The sequence below is a fragment of the Triticum aestivum genome, chromosome 1A (genome assembly GCF_018294505.1).
Source record: "Triticum aestivum cultivar Chinese Spring chromosome 1A, IWGSC CS RefSeq v2.1, whole genome shotgun sequence".
In the NCBI taxonomy this organism is placed as follows: Eukaryota; Viridiplantae; Streptophyta; class Magnoliopsida; order Poales; family Poaceae; genus Triticum; species Triticum aestivum.
In genome coordinates, this window is record NC_057794.1 from 365,081,604 (window position 1) to 365,100,816 (window position 19,213).

A 19,213-nucleotide genomic window follows, 5' to 3' on the forward strand; every position below is an offset into this window, starting at 1 on the left:
TGACGATGAACACCAAAACAAAGAATAGGAGGATACCCAAGAAACTACACTCGACGAAGAACAGGTGGAACAGTCAACATCACCAACGACAGCTCAACAGGTGAAGTTGCACAAAATATTTCCACAAAATTACACGACTTAATCACAATCAAAATAGCTCAAGCAACGCACCAAACAATTCGCTGTTTTCCCATAACATCTGCTATAATTGAAATAAAGTAGCAAGTTAAATTATTTCAATGCTTTTTCAATGATAACGCAGAAACACGAAGAAGGCGACCATGGAGATACAAGCAATGAAACAGACACACACATTGTTCCAGAGAAAGAAGAAGAAACCCTCGAAGAAAACCCTACACCGTCGTACAATGCCAACTCCCCTGGCAGAGAGGTCAGTGCCAACCAGGTCGAGACTAAAAACAAGACGGAAAAGACCACCAGCAAAACACAACGGTTGACAAGAAAGACACAGACGACACATATGAAGATGCAGAAAAAACTGAACAAAAGGGTACAATGCAAAAAGAAGAACAAAATATGCCGCAACAAGCAGAAGGAGAACAAGAAAGGAACAACACTGGACAGGACATATCTTCTAGCATCGAAGCAGGCAAGACAATATAAACTTAATTGCTATCTTGTGATCTTGTGACTTGGAGTTATTTATATTAAATTCGAACTCATCGCAGGCACAATGGAGAAAGGGGACAAAGATAGTGATTCCGTCAACAAAGCCATCGAAGACCTGTACAACGTTGTATGCAAGCCATGGACACAGAGAGAAATGTAAGTTCATGAAACTAACACAAAACACATTATTACACACGATCATATTGACTGTATCATGTGTAAACTAAAACATTTTTGTAAATATACTTTGCAGGGATGAGCTTTTCATTACAACAAACAAGTTTGATGTCAATCTAGGCCATGTCGCCGAAAGTTTCAAGGTCGGTAATTCAGTACGCACCGAAGCAATCGAGCCCATGCTAACAATCTTGAGAAAACAACTAAATGACACAGGGAGAAAGATTCTGTCGTTGAACAACACTGTAAGTAAAGATCACAGCAAAAGAATCACGTTTAAAACAATAAATATGACTTTATAACTGAACTTACAAATTCCCTTTGTGTATCTGTGACAAAACAAGCAGCACTAGATAAAGGAAGCCGACGACGAAGATCCAATGTGCTATAGAAATAATGATCAAGAACACAATAGAAAAAATTGCTACCTGCCAGGCTTACATCATTTTTGAACATGCAAGATGACGAAAAACTGCAAGATTATAACATGGTAAGCAGATCAGCTTGCGTATATGTTATGAAAAGTTATCTTTTTTATTTTATGTTTCTAAATGTAAGAAGATTTCCAAATATTTTATTTTTACTTTTTTGTTTTATAGTTCCTTCTACCATGTTCGTTGCGCGGGATTGAGCAAGACGAAAATACAAGTCATTACTTCATCATTACAGTTAACATGCAAAAACAACGCTTTGAACTCCTTGACTCTTCAACTGCATATCCAGGCACAATAGAATTCTTCCACAATGTAACCAACAAATTAATGAAAATATGAAAGCACGTAAGCACAGAGCTACAGCTTTCACAAAAAAGCATCGACCATTTCAAAAGGGTCAAACTACAGGTGCCACTTCAAGGAGAAGAAACGTAAGCACTTCCAACATTTCACTTCTTTGATTTTTTTCAATACAAGTTTCACTACTAAAATTACTGAGATAATTCTCTTGTTTCTTCTTTTCAATGCAACAATTACCACTACCATTGCTCCAACATTTCTCTTTTTTCCGTTCCTTGAATACAACAATCTTACTAGTAACATTCCTCTACATGCAGAATGGACTGCGCATTCTATATGTACATGAACCTGAAGCACTACTCCAATGATGGAACAGCAGCAACCTTAAAGCTAGAACAAGTACCAGAGCTGAGGAAAAAATTCTATATCAACTAATCAGTCAACAAAAAGGGAATACCAAACTGTCATTAATCAAGTGTACAACATGTTAGTCTTTTCAGAAACTAAATCTTACAATTTTGTCACACTAGAAGAAGTAATATTCTTTTTAAAAAAAATATTATTATTTGACTCTAACAGATATGCTGAAGTATGAAGTCGATATGGGAGATAAAGAAATGAGACAAACAGAATGTTGCATACTAGAAGAGTTTCCGCCAAATCCCGAGCAGAAAGAACATATTATGCGTGCGACAACCACAAAAGATCATGAAGTTATTGATATAACCAGTAAACACAAAGAGGTTATGGATGTCAGCAGCCATGCCATCGCCCAAGAATCTTGCACAGACCACGAAGAAAAGGATCCACCAATAGAACCAGATCAACCACCACCAGACGACAAGATACCACACCATGCTGAAGAGGAAACGGACGAGCAAAATATTAACAGCAATATCCTGAGCACAGAGCAACCTGAACAAACAGGAACTGATTTAAAAGAGGATGACAGAAGCAACGACATACCAAATACACAGGAACAGGTTTCCGAGCAGAAAAAACAACACATTCTTCTTCAAGAAGAAACAGACTCGACAAGAAATCAGGAAGGCACCACCAGCACCATCTCTTTAGACTTCCTAAAATACAAAACAACGAAAAAGCATGAAGAAGTTGATGGATTTATTGACCCAGACCAACTAAAGCAATACGATATGCTTAACCAGATGGGGCAGACATTCGATGAAATCAAAACAACAATGATTTACCAGGAAGACTTTGAGTTCAACAAAAATGTCACGCCGTATCTGACAAGCTTGCAGCAAGAATCAGGAGAATATTCAATGGGTCAATCATCTGAGAACAGCTCAGACAAGAAAATCTCGGTCAAGAAGAGACCGGTAAAGCCTTCAAGCAGACTCCATGAAAAAATCATGATTCCTACTTTTGTCCCAGGAGATTTCAAATTTATGAACAAAGACAGAGCACTTCATGAATACCTATTCAGCAAAGAAGGACGGGACGAATGCGGAGAGTAAGTACTTTCTCTTGCCACAACAAAAAAACAAAGAAATGTTGCCCCTTTTTTAACCAACCTAACTAATGTATAAACTTTTTCTGCTTGCAGTGTAAACGTATATATTAGCTCGAAGCGACCCGACTGGATTACAGGAAAACAAATAATGGAACAGCTACAGAAAGGAGATGATGGACAGATGGAGGGCTCCATCGCAAATGCATTGTTCGAAGAATGGACAGTGCAGCAACAATACAACACAACCGATAAAGCCATACTTCCTGCAGAATTTGCAAATGTATGAACTCCAATTTGACAAAAAACACTTGCATCATTTCGGTGTTTATAAAGATTGAACTAAAAATTAGAAAACTTTTTGGTCGCAGATCGTGCTTGGTCTCAAAATTGGAAAGAAAGGGGGACTAGCAGAATTCAATGAGGACGAAGCATTGAAACAGTTTGCACCCCTTGTAACAGGGAAGGAACTTTTAAAGAAAAAGCTGGTAAGTTAATAGAAATATACAAACATAATTCATTTCTCCTACAGATTGCACATTTACATGCCATTTAATTCTCCTGACAAGAATGAACTTTAACTGACTTTGTCTCCAAACAACGCAGATTATGATACCTCACAACACAGATAAACACTACACACTATACGTGCTCAACAAGTACACTAGCTCCATCGACATACTTGACTCACTGAATTACAGAAACGGGAATGGAAAGAATACATGGAAAACACACCATAAGGATCATCCAGAACCGGTACGTCAATTCAACCTTGTTTTCTAATTGGTTTTCTAGTTCCTGCATTCCCTTGTTTAATGCCAAAACACAACAATGACACCAAACCGTAATCACAGATTAAAAGGATGCACGCACTCATGAAGAAGCATTACGGCGAAGTGGAGCTACGAGCCAATGGTGAACCGAACTGGTCGAGGATAGCAGAAACACCTAACAGAGTTTGCGTGCCAAAACAGCAGGGTACCCAATGCGGACACTTCATGGTTCAATTTGCAAAATACTGGAATGGCATTGATCTCATAAAAGATGATGAGGATTTCGATGTAAGTGAATAGTACGAGAGCAATAATTTTAATTTTTACAAGCACCACTAGTTGAATACTTCAATTATTTCATGAAAGAAAAATAAAAGAATATCCAATGACCTCCATGCAGCAAAGAAACGTAGATGCCAAGTGGAAACCAGAGTTCCTTTTTACAGCCATATTTGGTGAAACAAACCAAGTAAAGTGCGAGGATCTACCTGGAAGAATCAAAGAATTCAAACCAGAAACTTCGAAGTTCTTTTACACCAACAAAGGTAAGAAAATCATTTCTATTTATCTTTTTTTTGTAATAATCTACCCATCCCACGGTTCACCAATGTCTTTCGTATCACAAGAGCTTACATATTACATATCTGCTTCCGCTGACAGAAACAGATGAAACTAAAAGGGACAAAAGACGAATCATCAGTCCATACCCAAAACATTCTCATTACTTCCAACACACAGCGGAGGTGTCCAACCTCTTCCATCTAGTCATGAGCGACAGCTGGCAGGAAGAATACAAAAAGTGAGTTCTTTTCTATTGCACCTCAAATATAGTTGGACAGAGGCCAAAAATAATGTAAAAATCTGTTTCTCACTGACTGAGACCTCCAAAATTATTTAATCTCCCTATCATAGCAAAACTATATCTAGGCGCATCCGCAGGGACAGTGAAAGCACGCAACTTATTGGAGCCCAACTGAAGGCAGTATTTGGTCCAAGACCAGCATAGACGAACATACCACATCATATGGAAACGAGGGTCCTCGATGACATAGCAGAAATCTGGGAAAGCAAACAAGATTCCAAACAAAGTGATAGAGTAATATTAGGCCCAAACTTTGCACAGGTAAAATTTTAAAAAGCAAAATCTTGTCTATATTGCAACACCTACTCTTTTTATATTGTTACACAGCTCTTTTTTCTAACAGTTTTTTTCATCGTAATTATTGTTTGCAGCATATATTGGATTTAAAGCATCGCAAAACTGGTATTAAAAATTTAAAAATGAATTGCAAAAAAGAAAGAATCAGCTGGTTCCCATGTATCTCAAGGAAAATCAACGGAAAAAGCTCTCAACAGCAAACATGGTAACAACCTTTCCTCCATGACAAAATCTCAAAATATGTGTTCTATTAAATTACTTTATATTAAACTGTCATCTAAGAAACAAGTATTTTGTACGCAGATATTCATTCCAATGGAGAAGGATGACCGCTATGTACTATATGTGTTGGACAAATACAAAAACAAAGTTCACATTATTGATCCTCGAGAAACGACTCTAGAGGAATTTGAGAAAGAAAAGATAGACGTAGATAAATTGGATCAAAAAGAAGCAAGTCGAGTTCTTCAGGAAAATGAAGATGCTGAAAAAGAAAGAGAAAGACAGTTTCAGGAATATCATGTTCATAAGTTGGCAATCGTAAGCATTTATACATAACAATTTTTTCAGTTTTACAAGTTGCAATACAAAAACAATTAATTACAAAATACAATATTCCCAGGTACCTAGGTTTAAAGGAGTCTTCAACACCATACTAGGACAAACAATGACTCCCATGCATACAAGATGGCAGATTCATACCGTGCAAGATGTTCCAGTGGTAGAAAAAGGGAGAATCAACATTTGTTGTTTTAAAGCTTGCATTCATCTACAATGGTGAAAAGTTTGTCCAAGACCTGGAAGATTTGACAGTAAGTTTATATAGATTTACTTATAAACAACTTATATGCACAAACTCTAATAATATACTTCTCTTCTCGGCAAAATTTCACAGGATGAGGTCGAAGATTGGAGGGCAGAGGCAATGTACATTCTCTTAAGTAGCGAGATGAATCAAGTCAAACCTAGTGAAATGGGTGACGAGATTAGCAAGATCATGAGCAAAAATGAAGACTAAAACTTTTGATTTAGCCCGCGAGGCTAATTCTATCTAGACGTGACAAAAAATTTATCAATAACTCACATTTCTATGTAATGTAGTTAGAAATTGCGTGTTCATGTTGAAAAGAGAAGTATTTCGACAATGCCTCTTACATCATCAGAGAGTGCCAGTAAACTATAAACAACAATGCCTCTTCTTATTTGTACGACAACACTGACTCCCAAAACGAACCTTACGCATGACTCTGGACCACCTCGTGCCTCCAGAGTGACAAGCCTGTGCCACCAAACCGTCACCATGCCCGGCAATATCACACACACATACCTTACGCGTGACTCTGGACACCCGTGCTCCAGAGGAATGGCCTTTGTGCCACCAAACCCTGGGTCACCATGCCTCCGGGCAATATCCACACACACACATACCTTACGCGTGACTCTGGAGACCACCCTCCCGTGCCTCCAGAGGTGAAATGGCCTTTGTGCCACCAAACCTGGGTCACCATGCCTCCGGGCAATATCCACACACACATAGCCTTACGCGTGACTCTGGAGACCACCCTCCCGTCTCCAGAGGTGAAATGGCCTTTGTGCCACCAAACCTGGGTCACCATGCCTCCGGCAATATCCACACACACACAGCCTTACGCGTGACTCTGGAGACCACCCTCCCATGGCTCCAGAGGTGAAATGGCCTTTGTGCCACCAAACCCTGGGTCACCATGCCTCCGGGCAATATCCACACACACACATAGCCTTACGCGTGACTCTGGAGACCACCCTTCCGTGGCTCCAGAGGTTAAATGGCCTTTGTGCCACCAAACCCTGGGTCACCATGCCTCCGGGTAATATCCACACACACACATACCAAGAACGCCTCAACCGTGGCTAGCTCCTACGCACACGTGACTTCACATGCTTCAAACCCGTGCCTCCGTAGGCAACATACCAATGCCTTCGTAGTATACACACATGTGAGTGCACGCACAAACCTAGCTCGTAAACAGACGTGACTGCAATTACTTCAAACCCGTGCCTTCAGCACAACGTTTAGCACAAACTTTAGCACATGCTTTAAACACATGCTTCAAACCCGTGCCTTCAGCACAACCTGCTATATAAAAATTAAACGCGCGCCGCACGAACCAGCACGCCGCACGACCAACGCGCCGCACGACCAACACACACTTTGACCTATGCCCCCCTTCAAGATGTTTATGAAAATTAAACGAGCCGAAGGCGAGCCGGAGGTTCCCTCGCGCCGGAGGCGCCGTGCCACACGACGACGTACAACGCGCCGCACGACCAACACGCACTTTGACCTATGCCCCCCCCCCTTCAAGATGTTTATGAAAATTAAACGAGCCGAAGGTGAGCCGGAGGTTCACCCGCGCCGGAGGCGCCATGCCACACGACGACGTACAACGCGCCGCACGATTGAATGATTCTGAAGACTGCTTTTTTACATTAAAAAGTTGCTTTTTTTCTTTACTTGAAAGGTGACATTTGATAGTGTTGTTAGTCCCCGCCCGTAACTACCCCATAAATCTCCATTACCCGGAAATATAATGGGAACAAAAAGAGAAACGGGAAAGGTAAAAAGGGAACCAACCGCGCGAACCGGTATTTTTCTGTGTTTTCGCGCGGAAAGGGAAAATGGAAAATTCAGGTAGTTCGAGGATCAAACTGCAAAACGCACCAAACCAGAAACCGGAAAGGGAAAACCGGGAACCAACCGCACAACTGGTTTTCCCTTGCGGGAGCGCTCTGCGCGCGACACTTGTCACGCGCGGAGCGCTCCCGAACCGCTCGTTAACTAGTTGCTCCCAAAATAGAGGTGTCGCCAAATAGACAGCCCATCCGAGTCATCTGATAAAAAAAATACAAGCTCATCCAGTTTTGGGAAGCTTTTGATGTTCTTCTTTTCATTTCTATTTTTTGACCAGAATTTTTGCTTTTTTGTTTCTTATTTATCTTATTTTTATTTCCACTTTTATTATTATTTTTTTAGAAATCTGTGAACAATTTTCAAATTCATTATTTTAAAAAATAATCACAAATATCTATTTAAATTCATGAATTTATGTCTAATTCGAGAACTATTGTTTCAAATTCACGAACTTCTTTCAGATTCTTGTATTTTTTCAAATTCATAGATATGTTTCAAATTTGTAATGTTTTCTTAAAATTCCCCGACTTTACTTTATCCATGGACTATTTTCAGTTTGAGAGTGCATTTGCGAATGTCAGCCCATGGCTAGCGCGGGAGTGCCCCCATACCAAGTGGCGTGACCCAGTGTTGCCACGTGTCGCACATTAGTGCTTCTCCCACCAGAACGCTATTTTCTAGTTTTTTCAGGGTTTCTCTTTTTCTTTTCCCCCCCTTTTCCTAATTTTACGATTTTTTCCTTCTATTTGTTCGATTATTTCACCTTTTTCATGTTAGGGGTATGGAGTATAGTTGTGCTTTCGTTTGGAGCATAATTGTGTTTCTCACGTGAAAAAGCACGACCGTGTTTTCCCAGAAAAGTGAAGCATAATTGTGCTTCTGCATGAGAGTACAGTTGTGCTTCTGTGCTTCCCCAAAGTGAAACACAATTGCGCTCCACATGTGCAAAAGGAAAATTGTGCTTCCACAAGAAGTGAAGCATAGATGTGCTTCTCGCGTAAAAATGCACAACTGTGCTTTCTTGAAAGTGAAGAACAGTTAGTATAGTTTTGGAAGCACTAGTTAGTGCAGTTTTGAAGCACAAATTTGGACAGTTTTAGAGCATAACTTTTGTCAACAAAATTCGTTGAAACCTATCAACATGAGATATAGTCTAAAAGATCTCGACGCTAGAAACACAAATGTGAAAATATTTTATGATTTGGACGTACAGTATGAGAGATATATCATTTTAAAAAATTAAATCAATGAAAGAAAACATAAGTAGACCCATCAATCTCCTCTGCGTATGAAAAGAAATTTCACCAAAACTCTGTAATTGCGACAAGTCGGCCACTTCGTCATTTGTCACATGAGTGACTTTTGCTAAGGGTGCCTTTTTTCGCAAGGGGTGCCTTTATTTTATTGTTATATATAGTGATTTCGTGGCTTCACAAAAACAAAGAGGAGATTTACAGGAAAGGCCAGCTAATTACTCCTCTCTTCCACTATAACTACTACGTGAAAGAGCCTGGTGAGGCAGGCACTCGTATAGTTCTCCGAAACTCCGATAGCTCAGTAATTTTCTGAGCTTACAGATGTTTGTTCCATTGTAAAGATGCCCTGAAAGCGGAGGTTAGCATGATTCTTGAAGGGGTATCTATGAGCGAAATGGCTTCACAGACGACACAGATTACACGACATGTGAACGATACACTGTGCATGCATCAGTCAACAGAAAAAACAAATTGCCTTCTGCATGTACGCTCGCTGCTGGGGCTGCCACATTGGATCGTGCATGCGTGGTCTGCAATTTCGTCGTGTGTATAGCAGCTTTCATCTATGAGTGTGCAATGCTCTGATCTATCAATGGTGATCCAGTCAGATAACTCAGTTGCTATTGCTGCATTGACGGATGATTCGCTTGACCGGTCTGCCTATGGACATTTGATGACAGAGATCAAGAAGCTCGTGTAGCTTGTGGGTTTGTCTCGCTGAAAATATATCGTAATCAAAATAGTGTTGTTCATAGTCTAACAAATGTAGAGAGATCTAGATGTAGCACCGCTTGTTGATTGCACTAGGTTCCAGAGAGTGTCAAAGAGCTTCTATTAGCTGACTGTAACGCTATTTTTGAGGAATAAATACCCACTTTACCCGCAAAAATAATTTTCACTCCTCTCTTCCATTGCTATCCCTATGCTGGTGGAACTCGCGCTCCACGTGTTGCGTGCCCACAGCGCGGGGCGGGAGCGGGGAGCCGCAGCCCAGGGGAGCAGAGCACGCGCCACTAGTGCCGGTGCGCGACGTGCACGCGCGCGGTGACCGCGGCCCGCCCGCGAGGAAATTTGCATCGGAGTGAAGCTCCAAACGTCCAAATGTACACACACACAGGAGGATCGGTACACCAATACGTACGCCATCTCTTGGAAACCCGCATACATACTTTCGATCCCTCGCTAGCTAGCCGGAGTCAGTTGTACAGCGAAAGGGACAGGTCCAGGCTAACTCCGCCGCGGCACCGCCCCGAGCAGGAGCCGCTGAGACTCGCCGACGACGACGTCAGGAAGCTGCCCTGCTCGCTGACGTCGGCGCGGCACTGCCCCACGCTGCGCCCGCCGAGGCGCCCCGAGTCCAGCTCCAGCGCCAACGACAGAGACAGCCCGCCGTCGGCCCGCTCCGCCGCCGCCGCCTCCCTCGGCCTTCTGTGGCTCGCCGGCGCGATACCGTGGTGGCCGTGGACTAGCTCACCGCCCCGCTCCTGCAAAACGCAGCACTTCTGTCAGTGCCTCAGTGCACGCACGCACGCACGCTGCCGCGTATCGATCGACCCAGCGACCAACTGGTACAAGGGCATGCATGGCGACCGGCGACGCGAGGCTCGATGGGCCACAAGGATCCACGCGCCGCTCGCGCATGCGACTCGTCCCAAGCGCTTTTGCAGCGGTGGGCCGGGCTCAGCGAGACGAGACGGGCTAGTAGACGGCTATGCTACCTCGCAGTAGGGCGCGAGGTCACCACCACCACCACGCCTCGGCGCGGCGAGGTCCCGCTCCGTCTCCCGCGGCGCGGGCGTGCAGCCGGGGCGAGCGGATTGTTCGCCACCACCGCCTGCTGCAGGTGTGCGCTGCCATGTCCGGGAGCGCGGCGGCAGGTGGTGGCCCTGCTCGTGCGTCGTCGTCGTCGTCTGCATGCAGTGGGAGTTGTAGTAGTATGCTTGGCCTGCAGCGGCGAGGCCGTACGCGCCCGATGTCACGTCCCTCTCGCATATTCCTTGGCCCCTGGCCAAGTTTTCCTGGGGGCTCGCTCCTGCCTCGTGTGCGGTCTCCATCTCGGATGGCCTGCATGGTGGCATGATTACTTTTCTTCAGTTTAATTTGGAACGCGTAATGTAATACCATTGCTAGTTGATTATTAAGCACAGATACATATTGAAAATGTCATATTTTCAAATTGTACGGTGAGATAGTTATTAATAGAAAACAGAAAAGAGTAGGTCTATTCCATGGCCTTTGGCCTCCAGGTTTGCAAATATAACCAACATAGTGATTCCATTACTTGTTGGTAGAGTTTACATGCCTGAGTGGTGAGGTGAGCCTGCTAAGGAATTTGCCGACTGTGTAAACATAAAAATATTACTCCCTCCGTTTCGAAATATTTGAAATTCTATCATTGTCCTAAGTCAAACTTCTTTAAATTTGACCATGTATATAAAATATATATTATTATCTACAACATCAAATATATACAATATGAAATATTCTCAAAAATCCTGCTAAAACATCACACCTATAATATAACAAGATCCAACGGAGGGATTATAAAAATACTACTGTATGTGTCCTGGAAAGAAAAAAATAGTTCAGTATATATTTATGTCGCAGTGAGCTGAAATGTTTGTTATTTTTGCCGAGGACACATAAATGCATATTTTAACAATCCCTCCGCGGGATCATCTTATTACATTAGAGAGATGCTCCCATATTTATTTCATATTTTTTAATAACTTTTAAACCGTTAAAAGTTTGACGAGCCTAAACAAGTTTTGTGGCAAGCTATGGTAGACACAGTTTTACTCAGTATGAAAGTATGATTTACTATGAATCTAATGAAAAACTGATTTGGAGTTTCAGATGTTGCTATATTTTTCAATAGACTTTACCACTTATACATGCTTGACTTAGGAGAAACCTGAAACTTCAAATATTTTGAAATGGAGGGAGTACTTTTTCGTCAGCGCCGTTAAAATAAGTATAACAATTTGATGCCAATTTAAACAAATATGTTAGTTTTTTCGAAAAATTCCAGAAGCGTTTTTTGGGTTATAAAAACTGGATTGAGGGTAAAGGGATCTCAGGTATGATTATCTAGGGAGCTGAGTGAAGCCATAAATTTTGGAAAGAAATGTAAGCCAAACCAATAGTATAGTTTCTAAAGGGAAATTAATTTTTTAAAATACTAATGAGAAAAAAGAGGCAGTGATGATGTGACCAAAGTAGGCTGGTCAATAATTCTTTACTCTGGATATTCCTACCAGAGTGCGCCAGTATACTACAGTCTCTGAAAGCTACCTCACTTTCTACTTGTAGGCATGCAGACGCCCATGTACCAAACATGAGCACAGTATGCATCTCTAGGCATCCTAGGTAGGAATATGCATGCGATGGAGCCCTCATGCAGCAAGCATGCAGAAGGAATGCAAAGTTTGTGCAGTGTCAACACAGGCGTTGCTGTTCCCTTGTCATCATGCATTCATTCATTCAGTCATGTGAGAGGGGAAGAGGTGAAAGAATCAAGGAATGGTTCATGATGTGACTGATGGGCTAGGGATATTGGCAAAACATGGATCAAAAGAGTGAGAGAGGAAAGGCAATGACCTTTTCAGTTGGGGGTGGTGGAGCAGTGACCCCTTTGTATGCTTTGGAGAGTGGCACCGGCAATAGGGTCCATCGCGGTACTCACCATGATGATGAACTTGCTGCATATCTGTCCAAACTTCCATGCTTCCTCCTGCGAATGTGTGCTCCTGATCCATTTGCTGAATGCCTGGCCATCACAAGAACAGAGATTGGTAGAACTGCTTAGGCTTTTGGCTCATTGCTGCATGCATGCATGCATGCATGCATGGAGAATAAAAGTACCACCTTCTTGTAGCATTTTTTGCTTGCCATTTAATTAATTGTGGCTTTTCTTTAGGACACAAAGAATGTGCAGATGGCTGTTTAGAAGTGTGCCAGGCATGCATGCACATGTATCTATGACATGAGAATGAGCCTAATGACGTGCTTCTCGTGTAGCAGCTAGCTTATTGTTGCGTTGTCAGCAGAAGAGAGGAAAACTGCATGTTGTTTTCTTTGACGGGTTAATTAGGTTAGCATTAGTTGGATAGCCTAATCTAGCTCATGGTAGCCTAATTAACCTGTCAAAGAAAAAGATTAATCATCTCGTAAAAAGTTCATGACGATTCTCCAGAAACAGGCTCTCGCCCCGCTTTATAGATAAAGCACAAACCAAACTTGATGATGATTATAGGAAAATGATCAATCATCTCATACTAGTAGCGCATACCTTGCATCATGTCAAGATCATTACCCCTCATGTTCCTGTACATCTGTTTTTAACAAGCACGCACCGCATATCAACCACACAGCAAGAGAGGATAACATTGTATAAAAAGACCAGTAAGCATCGTCAAGCGCATGCAAACCTGTAGATGGCTCTTGACATGAGATATGGTGAGCCCTGCCACCCCCATCAGCTGCAAAACCCTCTTAGGTGTAGCCCCTGAATCATCCGCACGCATTGCACAAGCAAAATAACAGCAGATAATTAGCAACACCTAGCCAAGCTTGAACACAGCACAAACGAGAGAGAAAGCAAGCAAAGCAAAGAGATGAAGTGAGCTTAGAGGGGCATGCTTGCTGCCTATACGTACTGTACTGGCCTCCAAGAGTGTGTATGGCGTGGACGAAGCAGCGGTGGAGATCGGGCGTCCATCTCAGGCGGGGCACCTTGGACCTGTTGTACTGCCTCACCCCTTCCACCCTCTGATCTCTCCCGGCCGCCATTGTCATGTCCCAAGATCACCTTGGATTGGAAACAAGTCTGGCTTCTTCACTCTTCAGAGCTAGCTAGCTAGGCACTACTACCAGGCAGCACTCTAGTCTCACTCTAGTCTACACAGACCCTTGCACCTGCACGCATGGGACCAAAACTTGCATATGAACTCCAGCGCTCGACAAAGCGAGGAGGTTCTCCATAAATAACCAGTGCAGTTTGTTCCTTGCATGACAGAGAAATGTGTGTGTGTGTGTGTGTGTGTGTGTGTGTGAGAGAGAGAGAGAGAGGGGGGGGGGGGAGGAAGAGACAAAAGGTCGGAGACGAAACAGCTGCTCAGGCGTCTTCAGATGTGATCATGCCATTTGCCGCAGAGGGGGGATAATTATGAGCTTGGTGCAGAGGTGTTGACCCCAAGCACACAACAGGACGCGAGGAAAGGGAAGCATGCTGCATGCCCAAGTACCTCGCCGCTGACACCCGCCTGCCCTGCCGCGCCTCGCCTCGCTTGCTCCTCCCTCGGTCCATCTGAACTCACTGCAGAATGTGTTCCTAGTACATAGTAGCACCAGTACCCGGGATTAACACGCCATTAACCGAATACTTATAAGAGCCCAATCCACGAGCGCAACATCGCCAGCGCAGGGCAAAGAGATTCGGACATCGATGCCCCCCAATGTAAACTTGAGAGTGGAGAGAGCATGCATGAACGATGTTCAGTAGTCAAAACAAGAACAGAAAGTGTCCAAGAACCACTGAAGTGGTGCTCATCTTGTTTGTCATCCATCCTAGTGGGTAGAAAATGCAGGTCGATCTCGTGGGCGGCAAACAGTGCGGGTTTGTTGGGCGGGCGCTCGTGAAAATTCCTTTTGCATGCCTGACTCGCCGCAGAGTTCTACAGTGCGCGCCTCTGGTTGGTCTTTTTTTGAGCCTGGGTTATGAGACAAGTTACTGTGGGTTTTTACATGGTAATGCTGAGAGAGAGTAAGTACATCACATACCGGCAAACACTGCGTTGGATGCGGCTTGATTGCAGTCTGCTACACTCAGCATTCAATATCGATCGTCTCCAGTCTGAAAAGTTGTTGGTGCAGCAAGGATCAACGAGACCACCACAGATCAAGTTAACACCATTGACACCAGTTAACTAATCAGTCGATGCTGCTTAGTATTGACGATGGTGCAAGTAATATCTGCCTGGCTTCATCCTTGGGTTTCCCATGCCTTGTATATTGTCAGATTAACAAGATATGAAATAAAACCAAGGCCTTGTCCTCTAAAACAAACGGAGGTCGTAGAAAACTGAAACGAGGCATAAATAGTGACAGGAATGAAATAGAAGCCATTTTTTGTCCCTCACTAGTCACTATTGCAAAATGTCTAGGTTTCGACAGTCGATTTTATTACAGAATTTTTTGGCTTCTAAATGTCAAAATTCTCAAGATTCGGCAAGCGGCTTGCGCACTCAAGGTAGTCTTAACGATGATGTGGCAGTGATTTCGTGGGTGTGCCAGCTCAGCAATCATAGAAGATTGAAAAATCAATCAGGAAAATGAGTCATTACAAAAGAAAACATAACAATTGGGAGAAGCAAAGGTGAAGTCAGCTAATCTGAAAAAAGGTTGATAAATAAATTTTGAAATTTTAATCAAATATAAAAATTGAAATTTTATGTAAAGTAGATCCTTTGAAATGATAATTAGATAAGTTTGTATTACCCTCCACAACTCTTTGCCAATTTCGGATTACTCCCCTTGACCCCAAAACCGACCAAAATACCCCCTCAATGCTCAATACCGACAACACTTCCCCCACCCATAGTGGCCGCCACATGGGCAGTATCACGTCATTTTCTCTGTCCTAAGAGTCCACATCATCAACCCAAAGTACAAATGCAACCAAAATGCTTCTTTTTTGTGAAGGTCTATAGAAGAAAATGAACATACTAAGTTTATTCTCTATTGAGTAAACTGGTAAAAATTGAGTACAATTTAACAAACACTTTATGATAAAACCACTTATTAAGGATTTCAATAAAACTCTGGCCAAAAGTTTCAAAGTTTCCAATAAAACTCTGGTCAAAAGTTTCAAAGTTTCTAGAAAACACCGTTCAAAATATTCATAATTCACTTAGTAAATGGCAGAAATTAACCTCATTTTGACAAGCAATTTTGGATAAACACCGTGATTACTTTTCTACCCCAAATTAAGCCTATTTATACAACATGAGAGAGAAGAAGAAGAAAAAAGTCACTCAACCGGACCCCCATTTTGTCGTCATTGCCCCGGCTATCCATAAATCCCCATAGCCACACCAAGTATGGGGAGGATATGAGCACTGCTAGATGGACGATAGTTGGCGGCCGATTCATGCACGACAAGAACTTGCAGCCATGCATCTCTTTCTTTCAGTGGGCAACAGCCGTTGATCATCAGTGTCGTGCGCTTTTCGTCCGCTAATTCATCGTGTGTACAGTAGTTTCGGGAGGATATAGAGATGTCCGGGCATCCCTCCACGTAGGATCCGTCCATCCCAAACCACCTTTTCTCTTTATTTATTCATTTTTCCTCTCTCTTTCTTCATCCCGACCAATCACATGCATTTGACCTGACAATTTAGGGAGGATGCAGTGGATATGGTTGCATGCATGCACAAATGGAGGCCCAAAACGGACGCCCTCGATAACTGACCGGACACATCCACAGACGTATAGGGACTTGAATTAGCTCATTAAGGTTGAAGATGCTCTAAACTGTTTACGAAACCCCTTGAATAAGTGGGACATGACCTCCAAGATTCCTATATAATTCCTTGTGATACTTTTATACTTTCTCTGCAATAAACACCTTAGTAGTTTTTTCCTTTTAAAAAGTAGGCCAAAACCTTCAAGCCTCTACTTCCTTGGATGCAACAATCATAAATTTATACAAACTTATTACAACAGTTTATATGGGCAGAACTAACCCAGCCCCAATAGCGATATAGGGTCCCCCTAGCCATCATCCTCCTCCATCGGCTTGCTGGTGAGGGTGTGCGGGGAGGCCCAATGGGAGCCGGAGTTTCCTTCTCTTAGGGTATTAGGTAGGTCTCTGTTTGGTGGTGGCGAGACGATGATGTCGTCACCGCCGTGGAATAAAGTATCCCTGCCTCGTCCCCATTTGAGTGATGCTTCTTTGTATCACCAGAAGATGCGTGGAGGATAGTGTGTCCTTATATCTGGTTCTCCGGGTCTGGTGTTTTCTTCTGTAGGTTTGTCTCGGTCGCGTTGTCCTGTGGAGCGCAATATGGTTGTATGTTTTGGTCCTTCGCCTCTGGTTCCGACCTACGAAGGTTGGTCAGGCTCGGTCTCATCGGGGAGCGTGTGAAGTTTGTGTTCTCCGACTCCATTTGGCCGGAACTGGGACGTTCCAGAGGCCCTCTTCGTTGGGTTCTTTTTCCCGGGGCGACGATCTGTTATGCAGATCGTGGTCACCAGAGTCTTCAAGTCTACATGGACGACATCCCAGCCATTGGTTTTATAAGCTTTGGGGTTTAAACAAGTTTGCTCCACCGAGACGGAGGCATAGACGACATTGAGTTTTGCTCATGGCATGACGCCATGGATGCAGGAGGAAGAAGACTTTGGGACCGCCAAGAATTTGAATGTTTTCTTCAATTTTTATAAGGATGTTTTGTTAACAGTTTGTGTTAAGCCTTGGCGTTTTTGCAAAAAAAAAGGACAATCATAATTTTATTAAAATACTACTTAGGAGCTGAGTACATGATGTGGACATCATTGGCATAAATACTATAAAAACGAGGAGAAAACACCTGCCACTATGTTGCAATACTTTCGCAACAAAGCCTTGACAAAGATGATGCACCACAATATGGCGAGGATCAACCTATAGATGTTCTTTTTGTAAACTGGACCTATGTAGGTTTTACAGAGAAAAGGTAGAAATCTTGGAAATTTTCTGTTGTGTTACAACAGACATAGCATGGACCTACCCAAAGAAAAATTCCTGAGATTTCTTCAAGGTGTTACCAAATATATTTTTTAATGGATGTAAAAGTTTTGTCTTATCGATTAACTAAGAATAGAATTGTTCAATTTTATGAAAAATCGGATACAATTTGATCATAAGCGAACTACTCAGTAAGTATGAAACCGCACGGCTACAAATGCAACCCATCAAACTCTCCCAACAATCAACAACCGCAACCGTTGACACTTGTACAACACAGTAGGATCATTAACGAGAACACCTCACAAAAAACAATGTGCAAGCAAAACCATAGTAACGACTCAAACTATGATGACGAGCCGAGAGACCAAAGATCTTTCATCAAGCAGCCGTGTGCGCCTTTCCAATGACGTCATTCTTCTTACCTGAAAATTTGACGGAGGAGAAAGGTTTTGCCGGACCATTTTCCTTCTGTGCGACACATCATCGAGCTCTGACCAAGAAAATGTATGGAGCACTTCCTCTGTTTCAAAATAACTAAAGTTCTAGGATTGTCTTAAATCAAACTTTTAAATTTTTCTTTTGCGGGGCTTTTAATGTCTGATCAAGTCTAAAAAATACTCCCTCGGTAGAGTCCATGGCAGTGTCAAAAAAGGTATCATTTTACGGAGGGAGTATCTGCTAAGATCTTCAGTAACAAATATATATAATATAAAAACATATTTCATAATAGATCTAAAGAAGCAAACTTGTTGTTGCACATGTTGATATATTTTTGTGTAAACTTGCTCAAATTTAATGAAGTTTTTTGTGGGTGAAAATGATCTGAATATATTATAAAAGTTCATAAGAAGTACAAAGCTTGTCAAACATAGTAAAAATTACATCGAGGTCCTTAGACCAATAAACGACCACTATTACCACCAGACTCCGCTCACTGGAGCCGGCTTGTTTATGTCAATGACCATAGGAAAGTCTTCGTGCAATCCCATAATGTAAGTTTGCGCATGCAATCCCATAATCTAAGGCGCATATCCTTTTTTTTCTCTCTCGTTCAGTTACATTAACCGCTAACCGTCCCTATTTTTTTGAAAAGAGAAAAAAAATCTCGTTGGGTCTCTCATGGATGCCTACCTCTCAACGCATGTACGATGGCTCAATAACAATTAAACTGCGCCAATTTTCATGTTGAGTACTAATACATCCAAGAATATGGGAAGGAGTGAGTACATGAATTCTCTCAAACTGTCGTCTGGATACAACACAAGGTTTTGGCTTCCAAATGCTGTTTTGTTTTTCTCGTGGGGCAGCATGATAACCAGAAAATATGGGAAGGATACCACACCATTGTTTTGAGTGAATTTTAAATCAGCCCAAAATCCATTCAAAAAAAAAAAAAAGTTGGTATCTTTTGCTCGGAAAGTCGTTTTCTCATGGGCTACAAAGAGACATGGTTACCGGGTGGTAACTTAAATTTTCTGTCCGGTAACGAAATCCCTGATACCATATAAGAAAAACCGCATGAACTGATAAAAGGAGAAGAAAAACATAATGTATTACCTCATGGTAGTTTTCCTCCAAAATTCCTATTGTTTACCCCATTCCATAAGAATT

General features: G+C 42.4%; 1 protein-coding gene across 1 annotated transcript; it reads right to left on the bottom strand.

The window, feature by feature from the left end:
* Positions 1 to 9,652: 9,652 nt before the first annotated feature.
* On the bottom strand, positions 9,653 to 13,867 carry LOC123129744 (myb family transcription factor MOF1-like). The gene is made up of 6 exons (XM_044549806.1): positions 13,530 to 13,867; positions 13,302 to 13,378; positions 13,163 to 13,205; positions 12,472 to 12,640; positions 10,590 to 10,935; positions 9,653 to 10,355 (listed from the first exon to the last, which is right to left on the bottom strand). The coding sequence occupies exons 1-6, from the start codon at positions 13,666 to 13,668 to the stop codon at positions 10,068 to 10,070; spliced, it is 1,062 nt and encodes a 353-aa protein (XP_044405741.1). The 5' UTR covers positions 13,669 to 13,867; the 3' UTR covers positions 9,653 to 10,067.
* Between the last annotated feature and the right edge of the window lie 5,346 nt (positions 13,868 to 19,213).